Raw genomic sequence first — 25,570 nt, forward strand, 5'->3', positions numbered from 1 at the left:
AATCGTATGTTTCGTGCAAGTAAGGATTAGTGGCTGCTGAAACTGTTCCTACCAACAGACACAGTGTATGACAGTGTTATTGGGGAAGGAACTATAGCAACACAAAGAAAATCGTCTAAGGAAAGTAACGCCCTTCGAGTTGACGATGATCTTAGCGATCCGAGAACAGGCTGGTATTATAAACGGTAGTTATAGGATATGAGGAATTATGGAAGACCCACGAGATATTATTGAAAAAATCTAAAATTTGCTGTGGATAGCGAGACAAGAAATTGGTTTACAGTTTTTCATTGCTTTCGTCATATTTTAAATGACGACAAAGTTACCGTATCTTGAACAGGTACATTCTCTAATAAAAGATGCCTTATATTGACTTTGTTGCAAGTTGCTTCATTCAAGTTCTGGCTCTCTCACAAGAAATGATTTAAGAGAATGACAAAGCTCGTCAAAAGTTCTCTCTAACCATGAACTGCCTCGCAACCGTGTTAATGAACTGTGCAAGTGGAAAGAGCTTTCGCAGAGAGCTGAGAATTCAAAATTAATATATCAGGCTACCCCAGATCAAACTGATCAGTTTTGTTAATGTCATTTTCCATAATGTATTTCCATGCCGAAAGAAATCTTCCATTAAGATGTGACAGTGAAATGTTTGGAAATCCAGGTAATGAAAACTTTTTAGGGAAAGTAGAATTAATGCCAAATTTTGATCTCATAGTGAATGTTAATATTAATTGTGTGGTTAAACTTGGATGATTGGTTACTTACTTAAATAAGGATACGCAAAATAAAATCATTACCATAACGTCTGATGAAATCGTATCTACCACAAGGCATACCATACTCACAAATAAATATTATTCAATAATACTAGACTGTACAATAGATGTAAGTCACAAGGGATCATTAAGTGTGGTTTTAAGATGGTAGATGTGTTTTCAAAATTAGATGCAATCGAGGAATTTTTACTTTTTTTCTTTTTTATTTTTAAGCGAGTGACACTGCCGGAAAAGGCCTCTCAGAATTTTTGCTTCAGGTAGCACTATCCTTGGCACACCAGTTGCAGATATCCGGGGACAATCTTTTGACAACGGGAGCAACATGAGAGGAAGAAGAGTGACACTCAAGTTTGTTTCATCGAAAAAATCCAAGGGCTCATTATACCCCTTGCTGTGATCTTAGCTTGAACTTGGCTGTTAGTGATGCAGTTAAGTAGCCTGTAACTGTGTTACATTTGTTTGGCGAAGTTCAAAATTTCTTCAGATTATTTTCTGCCTCTGTAAAGCGCTGACAAGCACTCAAGAATCACATAAACGTGAGTCTGAAGCCGCTGTGAGATACAACTTGGGATGCTAGGATTGAAAGTGTTTGAGCTGTGAGATACGAGCATTAGCAGAGTAAAGAAGAAAAAAAAGAAAGCACTCCCAAAAATGATCCAACGTGTTTCAGTGAAATATGTAGCCTCTTTAAAGAAATCACAGAATTTAAGTTTTCTTTGTGTACTGTGATGTGACGCAGTGTTCCATGTCGTGTCAACAAAGTCAATAAAGCATCAAGAAGATATGCAGTTAGACACGGCAGTAAAATTAATAAAATCAGCGCTTAGCGTTATTGAAGGATACAGAGCCAACTGTTTTGAAAAGGCTGAGGAAGAAGAAGAGGAATTTGTTTCAGCTTTAGGAAATGTAGCTGAGTTAAAAAATCAGACCTGCTACTGTTAAAAGGCAGCTTCATTACGAAAGTAAAAGCTCTTGTGACGTGTTCAGTGGTATTTACGACATTAAGAATTTGACAACAAAGAAATACGATCTCAAGAGAGGATGCAGAAATCTTACATGTGTAAGAGAGGCTAAAATGAAGTCAGAAGACATAAATTCACAGGATCTTGTAAAGGAATTGGAAATGTTGTCCCCTATGCTTCCACAAACTGCCAACATATGCTTTGAAATACTTCAGCACATCTTAGAAAACAACTTGCAAGACATTTTCCCCAATTTTAACACGTGCGTTAAGAATATTTTTGTGCATGTATGTGTCTGTAGACTCTGCAGAATGTAGCTTTTCCAAGTTAAAGACAATTAAAAACTAATAGAGATCTTCAATGATTAGCAAGAAGCGGCTAACATGTCTAGTCGTAATAGCAGTGAAAAGAGTCAATACGCGTTCGTTCGACACGGGGATGTTGGTGAAGGTTTCCGCTGCTCGAGAAGCACAAAAATTAAGGTTTAGATGAGTAAGTGTTTATACAGTTTAGTAGAGTTATCCTCGTCTTATTTATCGTTAGATAGAATTTATTAAATTATGTACCTTATTTTGCATAGTTATAGCGTGGAATGTAATAGGTTTTACTACCTGGTCAGTCGACGTTCGCTCAGAACAATTGTGGAATTACATTATGTGATCAAAAGTATCCGGACACCCCCAAAATCTTATGTTTCTCTTATTAGGTGCATCGTGCTGCCACCTACTGGCAGGTACTCCATATCAGCGACTTCAGTAGTCATTAGACATCGTGAGAGAGCAGAATGGAGCGCTCCGCAGAAGTCATGGACTTCGAACGTGGTCAGGTGATTGGGTGTCACTTGTGTCATACGTCTGTACGCGATATTTCCACGCTCCTAAACATCCCTAGGTCAACTGTTTCTAACACAATACTGAGGTGGAAACGTGAAGGGACACGTACAGCACAAAAGCGTACAGGCTGACCTTGTCTGTTGACTGAAAGAGACTGCCGACAGTTGAAGAGGGTCGTAATTTATAATAGACAGGCAACTAACCAGACCATCACACAGGAATTCCAAACTGCATCAAGATCCACTGCAAGTACGATGAGAGTTAGGCTGGAGGTGAGAAAACTTGGATTTCATGGTCGAGCGAATGCTCATAAGCCACACACGACGCCGGTAAATGACAAACGAAGCCTCACTTGGTGTAAGGAGGGTAAAGATTGGACGATTGAACAGTGGCAAAATGTTGTGTGGAGTGACGAATCACAGTACACAATGTGGTGATCCGATGCCAGGATGTGTGTATGGCGAATGCCCGGTGAACGTTATCTGCCAGCTTGTGTAGTGCCAACAGTAAAATTCGGAGGCGGTGATGTTACGGTGCGGTCGGGTTGGATTTTCATGGATGGGGCTTGCACCGCTTGTTGTTTTACGTGGCACCATCACAGCACAGGCTTACATTGATGTTTTAAGCACCTTCTTGCATCCCACTGTTGAAGAGCAATTCGGGAATGGCGATTGCATCTTTCAACATGATCGAGCACCTGTTCATAATACACGGCCTTTGTCGGAGTGGTTACGCGACGATAACATCCCTGTAATGGACTGGCCTGCTCAGAGTCCTGACCTGAATCCTACAGAACACCTTTGGGACGTTTCGGAACGCCGAATCGATAACTTCCCCTCACCGCAGCATTCCGTCAAGTGTGGGCTGCCATACCCCAAGAAACCTTCCAGCACATGACGAACATATGCCTGCGAGAGTGGAAGCTGTCATTAGGGCTAAGGGTGGGCCAACATCATATTGAATTCCAGCATTACCGATGGAGGACGCCACGAACTTGTAAGTCATTTTCAGCCAGGCGTCCGGATACTTTTGATGACATAGTGTATACTAACGCGTGAACAACAGTAACAAGTAATAAAGCATTACGAAAACTAAATTTAAGAATGCATATAAACCGAGTTTATTTCTACGACAGCTCTCACCAGCTGCTTGTCTTGTTTGTAAAAACAGGTTAACGTAATATGTAAGTAGGAAACCTAGCGCTGGAGCAGCCACTTTTCTTTAAAGAAAATCACAGTGTTAGGCTCAGTCGATACAGCTGTTGCCATGTCTGCAGTAACCTGTGGTTACTTCATTTTATGTGAAATATTGTAAATAAAATTTTTCCATAAGAGGTCTGTTCAAAAAATTGTAGAACTATGTCCACAAAATTTTTCTACACTTATCTATTGCTTACTGTGCAAGGTATTCTTCGAAATACTCTTCTCCGCAATTGATACACCGCTCCCAACACCGTTTCCACTTCCGGAAGCTGTCTTGGTACGCCTCTTGCTGGGTCGCGCGAAGCAAATCTTCGTCCGTTCAACGGGGTTTTCGACTTTAGAAATAAAAACAAAGGTCCACAGGACCCATGTCTGTAGAGTACGGAGGATAAGGCAGCACGGTGATTTCGTTATTTGTGCAACAGTCATGCACCAACAGTGGTGAATTTGCGAGTGCGTTATCCATAATGCAAGAGCTATGGAATTGGCTCGCTATATTTTAGCCCGTTTCCTTATCATATTTTCTCGCAGCCATTGAAACACGTCCTGGTGGTACCGTCGATTAATAGTTTGTCCTTATGACACAAATTCATCATGAATTAATCCTTCAAATTGAAAGAAAACTATTAGCATGTCCTCCGCATTTGACCTGACCTGACGAGCTTGTTTTGGTGTTGGGGAACCTTCCCCGACTACCCGACCCATTGTGAAGACTGAACATTGATCTCAACATCATAGTCGTAAATCTACGTCTCATGGTAAGTTATGATTCTCTTAAAGAACGTCTTGTTCTCATTTGCGCGATTCAAAAGCTATTCGTAGGTTACGAAGAAAAGGTCTTCCTGGTCTTGACTTCATGAGCCGTTGAAACGTCCCCTTAGAAAAATTATACATGACTGTGCTTAAACTGACACACAATATTTTTTTAGCGCAACACAATCTGACTTTCAATAATCCCTACAAAAGAATGGCCCTGACTAACATTAACCTATACCTTTCACAAATCACTTACCTCACAAAAATCTTCGTTACTCGAACTACTGCAATACAGCGAGCGCCACTACTGCCAGCTAAATAAAAGATTATAACTACTGAAGGCACTAACTACTGATAGACATAGTTAGCAAATGAAAGATTTTGATAGAGAACAAACAATGTATTTACTTTAATAGTGTTCAAAAGTCATAACATATATAGCAGTTCATGACATCCATTCTTACAAATGTACTGTTTCTGATGGACACATGTCCAGATCATCCGCTCTCAAAAATCCGCCATCTCACTTCGCCACATCCACCACTGCTGGCGGCTCACCTCCAACTGCGCAACGCTACGCGCTGTTAACATCCAGCTGCCCAACACTACAATAGCTGACAACAATGCAAACCAGCCACAGATTGCACACAGCACAGCCAGTGATTTCCATACAGAGCGCTACGTCGCGTTACCAATAAAAAAACCTGCACAGCCTACTTACATAGCCCCCATGCTCCCCACAAAAAATTTTACTAATTGTTTTGGGCAGTGGCCAATAATGATTTGATAAAATTTTTCATAATTACAATAACAATGATATCAAATGCAGACACTTATTGATACAATGTTGGTCAAAAGCTAAAATTTTCTCACAGTCCATAAAGACAGTCCTGATCATTCATCACAGTAAAATTACAGTGTTTTTTTTTTTCCTCAAAGTCTGAGCAGTAAAAGAGAATGCACACAGAAGTAGTGGATTTCCATGCAGTCTTGAAGAAGTAGTGTTGTCCTTCCAACGAAAAGACAGTGCTGACTCTTGACATGCAGACAGGTAATGGGCCACAACAGAGCAAACCCACAGCAGAGTCAGTCGAAGTTTTGAAGAATATTGGTAGGTAGGTCATCACAGAGGAGACCCACTGTAGTCCTGGTAGAGAGTATGGTATTGGTGGGCCACCAGAGGTGCAGACCCACTGCAGTCCTTGTAGAAATAATGGTATTGGTGGGTCATCAAAGGTGCAGACCCACTGTAGTCCTTGTAGAGACGGCCAGCAGCCATCTGTTGCGACTGTGCAGGTGCACAATCACCATCGCAGAGTCTTGCAGAGAATATAGCAAGTCCATAAACCACCACTTGTACACTCACAAAAAAATTTGTTTGAAATGTCCTTAGTACCAGCAATGCTGTTATCCAGTCCCGTGCTGAATTATTAACACACGTGCAAACACTATCAGTCCCTACTACTCACATATTGTCCATATACTATGACCAACAGAAACGTATGCAGTGAAATGTAACTTACAAGTTACTTAATTTGATGAACTGGTGTCAATTACAATTTTATAACATAAGAATACAATAACAAAGACACAAAATACATCATTAAAAAACATAACAATACAGAGAACATTTGTAGTAATAGGGGCTTTACAAAAGAATAGAAATAAACATATACATCAGTGTTACAGGAATTATGACATAAGTAAATACATAAAAGATCAGAATAACTTTTGAAACATCAACTTCACACATGAGCATTAAAACAATACAGAATAAATAATGTCTAAACATCTTTACACAGTAAATAACATATTATCAGAAAAATTCTACAAAGTAACTCTCATCAGATAAACACATAAAGACAGGAAGAACACAAATACCCAAGGGTACACAAACACATAGTGGGATAACACAAGGAAAGGACAGGGTTTGTTTTACTGCAGTATTCTGCAAACAAAACTTTCTTTACTTTTCTTAGAACTCCCTTCGTTCTTCATTATTTCCAAAAAGTCCTATCTATACCTGCTTACTGTACTTTTTTCGTATAACTTCTCAATGCATTTCTTCCAACTCATCGCAACTCATTCTCTTATATAGTCTACCCCCTCTTAAGCTAACTTAAATCTACTGAGCTCAGATGCATAAACTAAGGGATGAGGCAATGCAGCAGCACAAAACAATTAACATAAACAGCAATGACAAAAAAAAAAAACGGAAATTGGTAAAGCAAGCAGCAGTAAATGTAATAACTTATATCTAAACATGACAAACCTGCAAGCAGAAAAAATAGTACACTAAAGACAACAATGTAGATATGTTGTTGTTGTTGTGGTCTTCAGTCCTGAGACTGGTTTGATGCAGCTCTCCATGCTACTCTATCCTGTGCAAGCTTCTTCATCTCCCAGTACCTACTGCAACCTACATCCTTCTGAATCTGCTTAGTGTATTCATCTCTTGGTCTCCCTCTACGATTTTTACCCTCCACGCTACCCTCCAATGCTAAATTTGTGATCCCTCGATGCCTCAGAACATGTCCTACCAACCGATCCCTTCTTCTAGTCAAGTTGTGCCACAAACTTCTCTTCTCCCCAATCCTACTCAATACCTCCTCATTAGTTACGTGATCTACCCACCTTATCTTCAGCATTCTTCTGTAGCATCACATTTCGAAAGCTACTATTCTCTTCTTGTCCAAACTAGTTATCGTCCATGTCTCACTTCCATACATGGCTACACTCCATACAAATACTTTCAGAGACGACTTCCTGACACCTAAATCTATATTCGATGTTAACAAATTTCTCTTCTTGAGAAACGCTTTCCTTGCCATTGCCAGTCTACATTTTATATCCTCTCTACTTCGACCATCATCAGTTATTTTGCTCCCCAAATAGCAAAACCCCTTTACTACTTTAAGTGTCTCATTTCCTAATCTAATTTCCTCAGCATCACCCGATTTAATTCGACTACATTCCATTATCCTCGTTTTGTTTTTGTTGATGTTCATCTTATATCCTCCTTTCAAGACACTGTCCATTCCGTTCAACTGCTCTTCCAGGTCCTTTGCTGTCTCTGACAGAATTACAATGTCATCGGCGAGCCTCAAAGTTTTTACTTCTTCTCCATGAATTTTAATACCTACTCCGAATTTTTCTTTTGTTTCCTTTACTGCTTGCTCAAGATACAGATTGAATAACATCGGGGAGAGGCTACAACCCTGTCTCACTCCTTTCCCAACCACTGCTTCCCTTTCATGCCCCTCAACTCTTATAACTGCCATCTGGTTTCTGTACAAATTGCAAATAGCCTTTCGCTCCCTGTATTTTACCCCTGCCACCTTCAGAATTTGAAAGAGAGTATTCCAGTCAACATTGTCAAAAGCTTTCTCTAAGGGATGTAGATAAGGGAAATGTATAATCACATCTTAATGACTATGTAATTAAAGTGGTGCACCACAAAAACTAATTCTACAAAAAATTACCAAGTACTTGAAAAGAAAATTATATATGCATTTACTGTTATTAGTCCCTTCTTATTGTTCTTTCCATTCCAAGAGCTCCTTTTCCGAAGAATGTGGATCATAAAATAATTATTTAATAGATCTGTTGACAGAAAGTGTTCACATTAGCAAATGCATTTAAGTTTATTTTATAAAACCAATGCTGCAACACAGCTGGAAAACAGATATCAAATGAAATAAGCAATTATGCAAACCAAAGCATAAAAACATCATTCAATAGCTATGTGGCATTTCATAAGTCAGTAGCTCTCAACGCTCGTAGAAAAACACTTGTCATAATCAGGTTTGCAGATGTAAGAATATTTCCCATCAATTCATAAGCATTTCAGTAAGTAGCAAAAAGTACGATATGTTTCCAAGGAATGAGCGTGTCGTATTTGCGATGCTTTCTACAATGGAATGTCAATAGCGAGGTTAATGGTCTCTTTTTTTTCCACCTAATGGCTTTTTCTCCAGGCGACTCGTACAGCTGGTCGCCCATAATGCATTATGTCAAGGTCTCTTAGCTTTCTTACCGAAATATTTACGACACCAGTTTGCACTACAGTGACAGTCTCATATAAAAAATAGCACAGGCTGAGAATTTGCGTTACAAATGTGTAAAAACGAAATCCTACAAATATAACAGCGTCCAAATAATTTTCGTCGGCGTTGTGATACATTTACGCATATACATACATTTCATAACTCTTGAAGTACGATTCTTGGTTTCCAACATCCCTTTTCACAAATCAGAGTCCCTAACCACTACTCATTATGCCTTACCTTATTACACATATACATATTCGTCGACATTCTTCAATATTTCATCATTATAAATATGTAGCATAATCAAATTCCTCATATAGCATCAGCCTATTGATCATAAACATACCTCAACAGCATAATACACATCGTCGTCGTAAAAATAACATCATAACACCTCAGTCAAATCTCAAAAACGTCGTAACTACCTGCAATAATTTCAAAACCTAAAAAAAATTCTCTGCTCATTTCAATAGTGTCATCTACCTCAAACGTACTTTAAAATCGTGATCCCATACCAAATACATCATTCAGAGCTCTCAAAGTATCACAATGGTTCCGAAAAAATATGAACAGTTCACAAAGTACAGACGAAATACAATTTCATAAGTGTGAAGTTATCTAACTGTGTAATTGCGTAAACATCTGTCACTGACATAGTAAAAAGAATGTTTGTTTCTCTATTAAATAATCAGATAGCTGTGTAATTCTGTGTTAGAGGAATATGGTACCGATGTGTAAAGTTGTATAAGCAAATACCATATTAGCTATGGCTCCTTGTGCTTGCCAAACACATGGTACACAAAGTAGGCGTGTACCCCCCTGAGGATTATTGTATTTATACCCTCAGGTGTTGCAGACTATAGCAATGGAATGAAATGTATCACAGAAAACTTTAAAAATAAATGTTTTAAGTACAAGATTAATCACTCAAATACGTGTACTGTAGCGCTAAACTGTGCGTCTTGTTGTAACATAATCTCTGTCATTACTTAAGGGTAAAAAATGTGCCAAGTGTCGTAATTATAGTCGTCTGTAAGCAAAGTTCTGTGGAACTCAATGTACTTACCTCGTAATAAACAAAAGCGAAATGCTATGCGTACAGATATCGTAGTTAGTACGCTTATTGCCGTGATGAAGAAAGTACTGTACTGTAACGTATTGTTGTGCTACGGAAAAGGCTGTCTCATTGAGAGCTATACCACAAAAGTTACTACTAAAACATGTTTTACTTTCCAGAATAATACATAAAAACTGTGCAGATATAAAACAGATACACCGCAAAAGCAACAATTTAAATTGTGTCACACATTAGTAGCGTTGTGATATAATCGTGTAGCTGTGAAAGAAACCAAATACTAAGTCATCTTTAATCTCACAGAAAGTACTTCAAGTAATGAATGTCTTTTCAAGTAAACCAAAATGTTGCATTAAAATCTCACTAGCAGAACCTGTATATGTTCTAAGTATGTAAGCCTTATAGTCGTTACGTAATCGTGCAACTAACAAGCAAAAAAAACCAAAATGTTGCATTAAAATCTCACTAGCAGTACCTGTATATGTTCTAAGTATGTAAGCCTTATAGTCGTTACGTAATCATGCAACTAACAAGCAAAAATGTAAACACACAATAACACTGTGTCGTCTGTTCACTATAACAATGCATTCTTAATTACTGTCTAAATATGTTTCCTAGGTTCTTGAGTGGATAGTTAGCTTCAAAACGTTGTTGCAAGTTAACAGTTTCTAAGTGTGACAACGAGTACTAGTAACGTGAAGTGAAAATTTTTATAGCAAAAACTAAGTTAAAAAACAGATTATTTTTCAATAAACGGTTTTACATGTGAAATGTGGTGCAAGCCTTTACTCTTCCTACTATGCAGAGCTCCAGCTTCAACGGAATTGTCATGTGGTATATGGTACATTGGTAAAGAATCCTCAAATTTTTCTCAGGGTTAGCGTCTATGATATTTTTTTCTGAGCCAGCCGGCGCACGTGGCTGCCTGCGGTGCGAGTCATTGTCTGGCTATCTCTTTGTTGGCATGCGTCGTTATTGGGATTAGGAGACCTGCCCTGTTTGAATCCCGCCAGTTCTGATGAAATTCAGGTCTGTCGTTATGATTATATTGTCTGTCGTCATGTCGGTAGTTCCTGTAGTTTCTTTCTTGTCGGTTAAGTGGTGGAGAATTTCTCCCTGAATCGTAACTGCGCGCTGGACCGTTGCATCTGAAGTTATTCTGTCTCCCTTGATAATAATTATTTAGGTTCCCATATTGTCTGTTTCTCTGATTGTCTCCGTGATAGTCATTAGCGCGGAGAGGTGATCTTTCCCTGTAATTATTACTACTCTACCAACGGTTGTCATGCGGGTGGTGTCTGTTTTGGTCACGATTTACGTTGTAAGAATAGCCTTGTCGTGTCCAGTTATTATTTCTTTCCTCGCGGAGTTGTGATGGATGTGACCTGTAATTGGTGTGTTCCTGTTTTCGCGTCCCGCGAATGTCAGTATCGATTTCCAATTCTTGTAAGAGTCCCTGAAAAGCTTCACTGTCGGTTTTGCAACGTCCTGCCAAAATAATATGTCGTAAATGTTCAGCCAATTTGATTAAGCAAATGCGGATGAGTTCTGAGGGGCTGTATGAGTTTGACAGGTACTGATTCTTGTGCAACATGTCTTCAAAATATTTCACAAGACTGGAAAATTCAGATTGTTCGAAATGTTTTATCATTATGATGTTATGTTTTACTCGGTCTTGTGCAGCTTGAGACCAATATGCTGAGAGGAAGGCATGATAAAATTCTCCTTCACTGTGACAATCGTGAATGACCGATCGCATTCTTACAGCTGGTTCATTCTCTAAATAGCCACACATAAATTCTAATCTGTGCTCTAATGACCAGTTGGGAGGAAAACAATGAGAGAATTGATGAAGCCACGCTTGTGGCTGAATGTCGTTGCCGGAATTCTTGAATGTTTTGAATTTACGTGTAGTAATAAACAGCTTATAGTCAAAATCACCACGTCGGGGAGTCGCATGTCGGTCATTGTTACGTCGTTTCGGCGGTTCCATCTCGAAATTCGGTGTACCTTGCCAATTTCTTTCATAATTTCCGAAGTGTCCTGTGTTATTATTTTGTGGCTGTTCCATATTTCTAAACGGGGAGTCGCATGTCGGTCATTGTTACGTCGTTTCGGCGGTTCCATCTCAAAATTCGGTGTACCTTGCCAATTTCTTTCATAATTTCCGAAGTGTCCTGTGTTATTATTTTGTGGCTGTTCCATATTTCTATTTCTCTCTTCCCGTATTGTAGCGCGAGTGTTATCTGAAATATGTAATTCTTGTATTACCTGTGTCAACTGATCTTGTACTTCCCGGATTTCGCTTTGGTGTTGTGTGTTAATTTGATTCTGATTTTGTTTGAATTTCCTAATTTGTTCGTACTCTTCAGTATCATTAAAGACTACCGGTCTTGTGTCATTCAGATTATCATCTACCTTCGTAGATAAATTAGTGAACTGATCCGAAAGTTCGGCTACTTTCTCCGATAGTGAACTTATTTCCTCAGTGTGTTTTTCTGAACCAAGTTTCAGGGTGTCCATTTGTGTTGAAATCGTATCTACTGTGTCCTTTAAGTTTTCCTGAGCTTTTGCAAGTTGCATAACCGAATCGGTAGATGCAGCTGAGTCAAAAAAAAAAAAAAAAAATGGTTCAAATGGCTCTGAGCACTATGGGACTCAACTGCTGTGGTCATAAGTCCCCTAGAACTTAGAACTACTTAAACCTAACTAACCTAAGGACAACACACAACACCCAGCTATCACGAGGCAGAGAAAATCCCTGACCCCGCCGGGAATCGAACCCGGGAACCCGGGCGTGGGAAGCGAGAACGCTACCGCACGACCACGAGATGCGGGCCTCTGAGTCAATTTTAGCTTGCAAGATGTCGTGATTTTCATGAACAATAGTTTGCAGTTTCTTTATGGCTGCTTCGTGATTCTGTAATGCACTTTCATGACGCGAAAAAATAGGTTGGAAATGCTCACAAATTTGTGTTTTTACGTCATTACAGACTTTTTGACATTTCTATTCGGTTTTATGTAAATCAGTAGTTAAATCTTCACGTGTTTGTTCAAGCATGGTGTCTAACTTTTGAAGATTTTGTTCCATTGCGTCTAACTGTTGCTGTGTTTGTCTCTGGTGTTGTTCCATTGTGTCTAACTTTTGAAGATTTTGTTCCATTGCGTCTAACTGTTGCTGTGTTTGTCTCTGGTGTTGTTCCATTGTGTCTAACTTTTGAAGATTTTGTTCCATTGTGTCTAACTTTTGAAGATTTAGTTCCATTGTGTCTAACTGTTGCTGTGTTTGTCTCTGATTTTGTTTCATTTGTTGCATTAATTGCAATAATAATGTATTAGTGTCTGGAATCTGTTCCTCTATGCTTTTCGGCAGTGCATTGGCACCGGCAACATTCACATTTTGACGAGCAGAAAATGTGTCTTGACTTATTTGAGAAAACGGTGAAGACACAAAACCTGAATTTACAGTATTTGCAAGATTGTGTCCTGTCATATCGGATTCCTGAGGCGAACTGTTGCCTACCGATCGATCGATAATGCTTCCCTGTTCACTAATTGTTTCACTGTCTACACCATTATTTGCAGCCCGCTTCATTTCCCTATGCACAATAACCAAATTACTAGTTTGAACATTAGTTAATTCATTACACGGTGGCGCTAACACACTGCTTTCGTCTTCACTGTCATTTCTCAGTTTACTTTGGAGCCTAGTATTACGTTTTTCACACGCCATTATTGTCACAATATTTCACACGACAACACAGAAAAGCACAATTTGAAGAGCAAAAATAAGAGAACACATTAACATAGCACTAAAAATAATATCTAGTTAATTGCAAGCGCAGCTGCGAAATACTTGGTGCAAATCTACATGCATGCCACAACTGTTTTACTGTACAACAATGAAAAACTACAACTACAGAGGAAATTCTCTCTATAATTACGCGCTAGCAATAAACAATAGCTACACTAATTACACACAGACTGCACACGGCACAGCCAGTGATTTTCATACAGAGCGCTACGTCGCATTACCAATAAAAAAATCTACACAGCCTACTTACACCATAATGGTTCAAATGGCTCTGAGCACTATGGGACTTAACATCTGAGGTCATCAGTCCCCTAGAACTTAGAACTACTTAAACCTAACTAACCTAAGTACATCACACAGATCCATCCCCGAGGCAGGATTCGAACCTGCAACCATAGCGGTCGCGCGGTTCCAGGCTGACGTGCCTAGAACCGCTCGGCCACGGCGGTCGGCCTCATGAGTCGTAGGAAGAACTTGGAGGCACCATGATGCATTCCAAGGTGCTGTGTCAGGATTTCATGACATGATCCAACTGAAATGTCACATTTCTCAGCAATCACTCGGACAGTCAGTTTTCGATTGGCACGCACAATTATTCCTGACATGAGTGTCGTCGGTAGATGTCGAAGGGTTTCGTAATACCAAGTGCGGCTTAAGCAATCATCACCGTAGGCTTCCTGCATAATTTGGTGTGTGTCTCTAAACATTTTCTCGAGATTCACACAAAATTTTATACAGCATCGTTGGTCCTCTAACCTTGCACCTCGAAATTTGGAAACTGTGTGATACAATGTGCTACTAAATACAGCACTGAGCAATAACTAACAGATATACAACAGTGAAACTTCCAGCAATTACACTTCAAACACTGACGTGTGCAGGGATGGAAACCGCATTTCGTTCCAACACACCATAGGTGCTAAATTACGAATGTTTCGGAATTTTTTGAACAGGCCACGCACATAACAAAATAAGCACACGCGTATTTGTTCTTAAATTTGCAAGTTGAAGAAAAACATTATATCAGACTTTGATTTCTGACGTACTTTCGGAGAATTATTTTGCAAGCGACTTTGCAACAATGAACATCGTAACCTAATGTGATGCAGAGGGGACTTTTCCAAATGTGAAAACTATTTTGAGAGATGTAAGAAAGGCCTTTCTGAAAGATTTAGTAAAGTATCTAGTAATTTATTATAACAGACAGAACTAAAATCATTTCAGAATTAGTTTAGTATTACTGTAATGTTAGAAATGCCTAATAAATTGTTGGATTCTTATTTTCCCGTTTCTATTTTGTGTTGGTTTCAGGTCTGGGTTTTGTTCATTTTAAGTGTATATTCGTATATTTTTGGTGGATATTTTCCTTGTTTTAGTATATATTTCAGGTAGTTTTTCATATTTTAGTCGATAAATACATAAATTTAACACGGCAAAGCCGACTGGCTGTCCAGCCAGGGTGGCAGCACCCACCCTGTTTATATTCGAACCAAAAAGAAAAAAATAAATGGAGATATTATGAAATGTACACCGTTCGGTATTCTTAAAACTCGGTCTGAACACATTAGACTCCATACAAAAAGATAATTGAATTAAAATGTGTTTTTACCAACAAGTTCTAAGGCCACGCGAAGTCGCTGGTAAGCCAGTACTTAAGCTGCTGGCCCATCTACTACATAGATTCAAATCAACTTCAATCCATCAACAAATATATATATATATATATATATATATATAAAATCATGGAAGCTATACAAAGTGTAAACAAAATTACAATCTATACTTTCTAGGAAAAAGTAGGGGGGACCAAAATCAGTCTTCGCAGGGGAATTCCGAAATTCCCGAAATTCGTTAGACCGGTGCATTATTTTGAAAATGGTCCATGTGTCGTGGAGAAATTCGTTTGCATATTTGCTTTAATCCTCATTTAATTGATATGTTACACACCTTGCACGAACTTTTTTGTAGATAGTTTTTCATGTAAAGTGTTCTGTACTCTTCATACATATTTCCCATGGCTTCGCTATTTCATGCATCTTTAAAACTACAAGCAACATTCTGGTACCAACAAGTTTTTGTGGAGGGCAGTCACAGATCTGAGAAATTGTTAATGACAATAAAAAACACTCACCACTCAATAACCATTTGAATTATCATAAAAACTATAACAATGAAATAAGTTAAGAATGGTGAGCTGCTTCCAAAAGTCACATAGTTCTATGAAGGTGCTTATATCGCAACCACTGGTTTCTCGTCGGTACATACACATCTTCAGGTTTATAATGTTATCAAGACACAAAGGAATTAATGACATTAGCTACCAGTGGACATTAATTTAAATCAATAAGGAAAGTTGAAAGTTTGTACCGAACTAGGTTTCGAACCCGGATCTCCTTCTTACTAGGCAGATGCGCTGATCGCTGTGCCATCCGGACACAGTGGTCATCGCAAAAGCACGAACCACCCTAGCACGCCTGCCGACTGACCCAATTCTCAACTTATCCACACATTACTGTTGTAGTGCTCCTTGCCGGCCGGCCGTGGTGGCTTGCGATGGTGGCTAAAAGGAGAACGTTTAGGTCATTTCAGACTTGCATTCTAAATATTCCTTGTTATTTTGCGATCACTGCGAGTACAGAAATGGTGGACGGGCTCACATGTCTCTAGGGTTGTTTCAATTACGCTGCACAAGTTTCTCTGTGAAGCCCTTCCACATCTTCCATACGGTCTCGATTTGTCCACAAACGATTTCCATATTTTTGGAGCCCTGAAGGAAGAAATTCGTGGCCGTCAATTTGCTTCGAAGAGGCGCACGCCTGCGCACATACATGGTCCCATATGTAAGCCGAAAAATTTTTCCATGAAGGCATTAACCGTCTTGCTCACAGTGGGATAAATGTTTTAACAGATGTGGTTATTATTTCTGAATCAATAAACCGTTTATTCACTTTTCTTTCCATGTGTCTCGTGTTCGTCTGAGAGCCCCTTATACATTACTCAAGAAAATCTCATGAAATTTTTTCCCGTAACTTTAGTTCATTAACGAATCTGATTGAACACACTTGTGGAAATTTTGAGAGTAGCCAAAGTTTTTTGTAGACACTACACTATACAGTCCTGTGATGCTTTCAAAACAATCCCACAATTTCGGAACAATCGTTCGGCCGGAATATTTGGATACAGCTGCCGCCTTTACGGACTTGCAAAAGGAGGCTGCACAATTGTGATAATAGTAAAATTGGACACCGCTGAATGGTCAGGTGAATACCGTAGGATACCTCAACAAATGGGTCGGCACTTTTTTTCTGTTTTTATAGGAGAGAGTAAGATACGCGATGGTTGGTGAAGATTTGGAAAACTTTGGAAGTGATCGTAATTTAAAAATTCCGGCGACTATGATTTCGTGGACAGCTAGTCATGAAGAACTATAAATAAGTGGTCCAGTCAAGCGTAGGGCCTAAAGGCTTAGATTCACAGAGGGTAGTTTGTTCATAGGTAGAACCATTACCATTTTAGAAAAGGCAGAGTTATTGACGAAGCCATAAATTTTTAGTTATTCTAGTACAATTCCTTCCGCAGAGGATGTTGTCTGCAACGTTTGTGGACATTGCAGACGTCTTCAACGCTTATTGTAAACTACAATGATATAGAAGTAACATATTTCTAAGTCTTCCCTGTCCTAAACCACTATAACAATTTTTGGGGTGCTATAAAAACTGAGTTGCTGAAGTGAACTATAGTTTATTATAATGTAATCAAACGGACATCGAAAGCCTTGCCGTAGGGCTCAGCATATGTTCCTGTTTTCTGCGACTTCACTGTGTCACCGCTTCTGGAAATCAAAAATGGATTCAGCGCTACAGAAGATGTAATTCTCTATGTCGACAGTGTGATTTTTATGCTCTTGTGAGATTGCAAGACATTGTTTGGAGAGAGGGTGCCTAGTGTCACGTGCAACAGGAGGAATAAATTCGCAACTGTTGGATACAAGACCGTTACTGATACAAGATGATCTGCGTGCTCGTAACCGGAAATAATAAAGCATTTAAATTATGAGACACACCGATCTCACCGCTTTCCGTCCTCGTTATTCTGTTTGTCTGGGCGCGAAGCACTTTTTCTACAGTGGTGTCAACATGAGAAGCAGTGAAATAACAGACAAAGTTTTCTACGAATGTACCGCGTACGAGATACTGCTGCGTGAGGTAAGGCTACACCACGGCACCAGCTTCGCAGCGGTTACCACGTCTGCTGGTGGTATAGGGCAGTGCCGCTCTGCTATTAGCGGTAGAGGCAGTAGTGAGGTGTGTGCAGCGGACTGTGCTCATGCGACTTCCTGCCGCCTTCCGCTCCTCCCTGTGGACGTACCTTCACCTTCAGTGTATTACCGGTGACAGAACAGTAAGATGCGCAACTACCTGTTTTTGGCTTCTAATGAGAATTTTGATTATAAACAAAATTTTGAACAGTAACATGCACCTCAGGTACTGGAGAGTGGAAATCTAGCTTCAAGTATGGGGCACCTTCAGTAACGGTCGTGATATGTACATTCTCCCTAACAGTCGGGAAAGGTTGAGACCATAGACGTCCGCAAGCTCCCCTTCTCGGAATCTGGGTACAGACTTTTTATTCAAAACAGAATACTCTCGAATTTCTAGCTCCGACTGTCTGGGAGACGCTTCTAAACTGTAGATTCACACTGTCTTGAGCGACAGGAAATATTGTGACCAACAGTGACTACCAGTCTTGTGCTTTTTTTTCACGCATTTCATGAGAAATTATGCTGATTCCATCGCGCGGTGGTAAATCCGAATCTTTATAGAGCGGTGCTGAAATATTCTCCTTAATCATTTCTCGTCTCTTTCTTGCACAGCACTGCCCGTGCTGCAGGAAGAGACTGGTGTGACACCCTGGCGCGTGTTCTCTTAGTTCTGCGTAACCGTCGCAGGAAGATTCACCTCCCCAACTTACGTTCCCCTACTGCACAACGAAACCACAACAGTGGTCTGACGTATGCACGTAGAAAAAGGAAACCTGAGACGACTTGCAAATTCTACATTCAGTTTTAAACGGCGGAATTGTTACAGTATACACTGAAGCACACTGCCGTCTGTAAATGTGTGGGTACAAATGCTTCAGTCGAGAAAGGAAATTCCATTTTATATTCTACACGAGAGGAAAAGAAAAGCGAAATCTCAACGTCGAGGAGATGTCCTCACCAGGAGTTGGAGCCTTCTCAACTCTCCGTAGTACAGCGCCACTTGCAGTCGAGAGGGTATGACTGCACTTAGTTCAGTCCTAGGCTGCTAAAATTCGACCACACCGGTTAATTTCAGAGTTATTTTGCACGATTTCTCACGTTCATCTAGTCGGTTACAGGCTCTAGGTTACACTGTATGTACCACGGTGAAAAAATGTCGTTTTAAGAACACATTTCGTTCAGTTTTTGTTTATCAATAAAGGTGATAAAATAAATCTATTAACTTGATCATATGTTTTTTGTAAGCAAGGAAAGTGTTGTAGATGATATCAAATATAATAAGCCTTCAATCAATGTATACAGCTTGGTCCTCCACTTCGAGGAATATTTACGCCTACTTGCAACAGTACTAAAATGGTAGTCTCACGAATAGGAACAGCAAACTCTGGGTTCATTGTCAGTTACGAGGCTGACACGTTACCGACGGACAATAGGAAATACACTCCTGGAAATGGAAAAAAGAACACATTGACACCGGTGTGTCAGACCAACCATACTTGCTCCGGACACTGCGAGAGGGCTGTACAAGCAACGATCACACGCACGGCACAGCGGACACACCGGGAACCGCGGTGTTGGCCGTCGAATGGCGCTAGCTGCGCAGCATTTGTGCACCGCCGCCGTCAGTGTCAGCCAGTTTGCCGTGGCATACGGAGCTCCATCGCAGTCTTTAACACTGGTAGCATGCCGCGACAGCGTGGACGTGAACCGTATGTGCAGTTGACGGACTTTGAGCGAGGGCGTATAGTGGGCATGCGGGAGGCCGGGTGGACGTACCGCCGAATTGCTCAACACGTGGGGCGTGAGGTCTCCACAGTACATCGATGTTGTCGCCAGTGGTCGGCGGAAGGTGCACGTGCCCGTCGACCTGGGACCGGACCGCAGCGACGCACGGATGCACGCCAAGACCGTAGGATCCTACGCAGTGCCGTAGGGGACCGCACCGCCACTTCCCAGCAAATTAGGGACACTGTTGCTCCTGGGGTATCGGCGAGGACCATTCGCAACCGCCTCCATGAAGCTGGGCTACGGTCCCGCACACCGTTAGGCCGTCTTCCGCTCACGCCCCAACATCGTGCAGCCTGCCTCCAGTGGTGTCGCGACAGGCGTGAATGGAGGGACGAATGGAGACGTGTCGTCTTCAGCGATGAGGGTCGCTTCTGCCTTGGTGCCAATGATGGTCGTATGCGTGTTTGGCGCCGTGCAGGTGAGCGCCACAATCAGGACTGCATACGACCGGGGCACACAGGGCCAACACCCGGCATCATGGTGTGGGGAGCGATCTCCTACACTGGCTGTACAGCACTGGTGATCGTCGAGGGGACACTGAATAGTGCACGGTACATCCAAACCGTCATCGAACCCATCATTCTACCATTCCTAGACCGGCAAGGGAACTTGCTGTTCCAACAGGACAATGCACGTCCGCATGTATCCCGTGCCACCCAACGTGCTCTAGAAGGTGTAAGTCAACTACCCTGGCCAGCAAGATCTCCGGATCTGTCCCCCATTGAGCATGTTTGGGACTGGATGAAGCGTCGTCTCACGCGGTCTGCACGTCCAGCACGAACGCTGGTCCAACTGAGGCGCCAGGTGGAAATGGCATGGCAAGCCGTTCCACAGGACTACATCCAGCATCTCTACGATCGTCTCCATGGGAGAATAGCAGCCTGCATTGCTGCGAAAGGTGGATATACACTGTACTAGTCCCGACATTGTGCATGCTCTGTTGCCTGTGTCTATGTGCCTGTGGTTCTGTCAGTGTGATCATGTGATGTATCTGACCCCAGGAATGTGTCAATAAAGTTTCCCCTTCCTGGGACAATGAATTCACGGTGTTCTTATTTCAATTTCCAGGAGTGTAGCTATAGATTCTTCTTATTACTCCATCTGATCTTCTTCTTTCCAAGGAAGTTAATTCGTCAACTGTAAATATAACGTAGATTTTGTTATTGTATCTAGTTTCATATGTTTCTTTCAAATGCAAAAGTTGTTGATTTATCTCCATTGAGTAATATTTATATCGCTGTAAAGAAAAAAAGTCTAAAAATACTTCAGACTTTGACTTTCGTTTTCTAGAAAGTGGGGCGGTATGGCTGAAGAAAATCTAATATTCATAAAGTCTCCAGCTGAACATTTTAGTTGCCCTGTTTGCGTTTCACACAAAACGTTCTGAGTAAAAGCGTGCTCGAGTAATTGTGTTGTAAAGAAAATATGTGAAACAGAGCTTTATTATGCTCGCCGCCGTGATAGAGGAACAGAAACTGCACTATTAATTTAAAGTGAACAGAGGTTTATTTACATATCAGACTTTGTTACACAGAAAGTGTAGAATAACAGAAACATTCGCAAAAATGCGAATGAATAGTTTGTACATTAGCGTTTACCCAAGAATAGCCTTGCCATATCCCAAACCACCGTATCCGTATCCTCCATAAGCCAGAGCGGGTCCAGCAATGGCCGCCCTAGCGATGGGGGCGGCGTAGGCAGCCCTGGCGATAGGGGCAGCGGCGATGGCGGGGGCGGCGTAGGCTGCCCTAGCAATGGGGGCGGCGGCAATGGCGGGGGCGGCGTAGGCTGCTCTAGCATAACCGTAGCCGAGGCCGGCACCGTACGCCAGCGCTGGGGCGGCCGCGATGGCGGGGGCGGCGACGGCCACACGGGCAGGGGCGGCGGCAACGGCGGGATGGGCGCCGGCCTCCTTGTGCACGACGGCGTTGAAGCCGTTCACGGGGTCGGCAGTGTAGTCGACGGTGCGGATGGAACCGTCGGGCTCGGCCAGGCTGTAGCTGCCCTGGACGACGTCACCGCTGCGGCTCTCGTGCTGGCTCTTGGAGTCGCCCGTCAGCGCGTCCTGGACGTTGTAGGCGAAGCTGTACTCTGGGTGCGGGTCGTACTCGGCAGCGACGGCGGCGGGGGCGGCGGCGGCCACGGCGACGGGTGCGGCGCGGATGGCGGGGGCAGCTGCGATCGCTGGAGCGTAAGCTCTGGCGATAGGGGCGGCAGCGATAGCTGGGGCATATGCCCTTGCGATGGGGGCGGCGGCGATAGCGGGGGCGTAGGCCCTAGCGATGGGGGCGGCGGGGGCGAGGACTGCAGGTGCTCCCAGGTAACCGGCGTGGGCCAGCGACAGAGCTGCCACGAAAATTATCACCTGTTGATAACCAAAGAGCACAACATATAGGCAACTATAGGCCAGAGATTATACGCATTAAACATTGCTAACGGCAAATCAAGCATCATATAAGAATAGGCTCCCAAGGCCGTTGTTGACGGTAATAAGAAAATCTTGTATTTTGGTACTGAGTCATTGTTTCCACAATCTCCCGATCCATTGTTTCGATCTCTCTGTCGTGGGCTTTTCACCTGCAGCTGCCCGCAATGTGCTGTCAGCTTCCGGAAGAAGGCGCCAGTAAGACGACCGAAACGTCGGATGCCTAGGTTACGGAAAGACTGACGCTATACCAAAACCCGAAAACTTTTAATATCGCGAAATTACAATATATATTCACACAGTAATCATGTATTATCTGAAGAAAGACTCAAAATTAATTGATGTCATATGCAGTGTATTTGCTTCTACCATATTCTCGCTTCGTTAAATTTCCTTTCACCCAGTTAAAGACTGTTAACTGACAAGTTACGATTTGATGCCTTTTGAGATTCCACTGCTTTCAATTATGCTGAAATGAAGGCTCTTTTATCATATAAATTGACTTAAGTTCAATAAAATGTTACAGTAGATATACGCAGTCATTTCCTGTCTAGATAACGCCGACGGTTTACAGTTTAGAAAAATCAATCGTATTAGAGCTAGATTAATGTTACTAGGCTCATAAAGCCACATTGTGAAAAATGATGGAACACTGTGTGTGTAGTCAGTTCTCTGCTGTCTTACATACGCCGTTTGTAGAAGAAATGCGGAGGCAACCAGAATCTACATCAAGATGAGCAGAGCGAAGTATTAGCTGAATATATCAGTTAGGAAATCATTAGTGGTTTGGCTAACGAAGTCATCACAGTAACCACCTCAAATATTTTGAAACATTATGGGAATGCTGATTCATGTTTGCTAGGACTGGATTTGAGGCGTGCGACTACACAATGCAGCAGGGATCATTTGAACAAATTTCGACAGTTGAATTAAGGGCTTGAAATTCGTTGTGAACTGTGGTCACGAAAGTGGAGACTGAATGGCTTACCGCACAAAACATACCCCCCCCCCTCCCCTCCACGACCACCACCGCCCCACTATAACGGTAACTCTCCAAATTTAAGTTGAAAATTGCATTAATCTTCTACAGAGAGTTTCAGAAATTTTGTTCCTGCAATTCAACGATGCATTTGTAACAGACTTGCTCAATCAAAGCGAGTTTGCTAGGAATATGGGCAACTATCTTACACTGATTTCTGGAATATAAACATGATTTTTTTTGTGAAAAACAATTGTGACTGTATAAAGAACCAATACTAGAGACAAATACTAATAAGCCCATAAATTAGATTAAGAAAAAGGATACTAGACCAAATACAGGTGTTATACAGACAATCGATTCTCCAATGCTCGCTTTTGGTGTAAATTAATGGGGATGTCGCTAAGGGTAGAAAATACTTCTCACCAGCTACCTTACAATGGCATGGGTGGTACCTACGTAGGTGAATTTGGTGATTACGGCAGTTGAAATGTGGAAAATCTGTGAAGCGCGTTCCTATAAAAACGCTCTTTCTGTACGAGTCAATATATAAATTAGCTATTGCGAAACATGTTGGGTGGACTGCGTGTTCTTCACACACGACTGGGGTACCGCGTGTGTGAAACGTATGAGTATTGGAACCTATTGAAACAGTATCACGGGTCAACTACAAGGGTGTCCTGAGCCTCACCTTGCAAGCCATGTTGTCCGCTGGTGAGTGCTGGAGGCCGTGTGCGGTGACAGCCGGCGGCCGCCGCTTATATACTGGTCCACGGCTCTCGGCGGCAATCTCGTCTGACAGGAACCACTCGAGAAGTGCTGCCGCAACCTCAACACCGGTCCTCCGTACAGCCTAACAGCTGACCGGCACTCCGCATGCCCAGATATATCGGTTACGCTCGTGCGGTGTCATCTGCTGCAGTTTACAGATCCCTTCAGAGTAGAGCCGTCCAACTCCTACATTAAGAATGTTATCTATTTCTGGTATGCGACCCTTTGGTAGCGCCAAAGACGCAAATTCCGAAACTGCTCTTGCTGTTGACAAGTAAGAAGGAAACGCACAACGCAGCACTGCGATTAGAGTTATAGCATCTATAAAATGTCTTTACCTTGTATCAGTACTCTAAAAACAAAAATGTACTTCTTAATGTTGTGCCTTTATAATCATCCAGTCAAGCTCAACACCATAGTGGCTATTAATAATGATTCGCTTCGCTCAGTGGCCGGGTGCAAGTCTTTCAATTGTATACCACTGAGGCGGCTTTTGTATCCCTTATGTACCCCAGTTATCCAAACGCGAAAGGAGACCTGTGGTGTCACCGCCAGACACCACACTTGCTAGGTGGTAGCTTAAATCGGCCGCGGTCCATTTAGTACATGACGGACCCGCGTGTCGCGACTGTGTGATCGCAGACCGAGCGCCACCACAAGGCAGGTCTCGAGATACGGGATAGCACTCGCCCCAGTTGTACGACGACTTTGCTAGCGACTACACTGACGAAGCCTTTCTCTCATTTGCCGAGAGACCGTTAGAATAGCCTTCAGCTAAGTCCATGACTATGACCTAGCAAGGCGCCATTAACTGTATCTGAAGATAGTCTTATTTGTATTATCAAGAGCGATGTACCACAAGGATGGAATAAAGTTAAGTATTCGAGGAGCTGCATACTTTTCTTATTAGCTTTCACTACTTACCTGTTCCAGAATTCACGCCCGTCTGCATTAGATAGCGTGCATTTCGGCCTCCTATATCTACAAGGTGTTGGCACATTTGCCAACACATCAAGACCTATGTGTTTTCCCGGCCATCGAGGCGCACCCACACAGCCACCTAAGTATTTTAATGTTAGTTATGACGATACGAATGTGAGATCAACGCAACACACAGTCCCCGACCGGAGAAAATTTCCTACCCTGCCGGGAATCAAACCGGGGCTCCATCGTCTACCAGTCCGTCGCCCTGACCAGCGCAGCAACCGAGCTGGACGGACCTGCCGTTAAAAGTGGAATCTGAACGACGTGTCGTTTCTGGTGACTTCTCACATCGTTGGGAGGTGATGGCTAAGTTTAAATCAGACTGAAAATTTCCGTGGTGCGGCCGAGATTCCATCCTCTGACCACGTGGTTTGTAGACACGGCCTTTACCGCGAGACAATGTTTTTCTTTTCTTGTGGGGGCGGGGGGGTGGGGGGTGGGGGGTGAGAGCAGGATTGAGGGAGGTGCCATCTCCCCTTATAGTCCATTCTGTCTCTCTCCAAAACACGATTTAGATGGCTAGCTTCTCACACTACATTCTTCAACCTGTTTTACTACTTTTTCTCCTGTTCTTTCTCTTTGTTTATCTTATTTTCCGAAATAAAATTTCTTCGTGTTTAAAATCAAAAATGGAATGAGAAGTCCTTCCTTTTGGAGTGCGGTATTCTTTCTGGTCCCGTTATTACCATTAGCACTTGTAATATATCGTATAGCACTTGTGTCATTCGTGATCTTTTTTCTCATTGTAAGGCATCATGTAGCATTACATAAACACAACTACATCTACATAATTATTATGCAGTTTGTAGTTAAGTGCCTGACAGACAGTTCGTTAAACCATCTTTAAGTTATTTCTCTGCCGTTCCATTCTCGAACAGCGCGCAGGAAAAGCGAA

General features: G+C 42.0%; 1 protein-coding gene across 1 annotated transcript in view; it reads right to left on the reverse strand.

Annotated features, from left to right (window-relative positions):
- LOC126456420 (ice-structuring glycoprotein-like) overlaps positions 1–23,651 on the reverse strand; it is a 46,463-nt gene extending 22,812 nt beyond the window's left edge. The window contains exons 1-3 of the mRNA XM_050092171.1: positions 23,612–23,651; positions 21,115–21,881; positions 17,233–17,299 (exon numbers count right to left, since the gene is read on the reverse strand). Coding sequence (XP_049948128.1) covers positions 17,233–17,299; positions 21,115–21,881; positions 23,612–23,623 — 846 coding nt within the window. The 5' untranslated portion in view covers positions 23,624–23,651. The remainder of the gene's footprint in view (positions 1–17,232; positions 17,300–21,114; positions 21,882–23,611) is intronic.
- Between the last annotated feature and the right edge of the window lie 1,919 nt (positions 23,652–25,570).

Source organism: Schistocerca serialis, chromosome 2 (assembly GCF_023864345.2).
Source record: "Schistocerca serialis cubense isolate TAMUIC-IGC-003099 chromosome 2, iqSchSeri2.2, whole genome shotgun sequence".
NCBI classification, from domain to species: Eukaryota; Metazoa; Arthropoda; class Insecta; order Orthoptera; family Acrididae; genus Schistocerca; species Schistocerca serialis.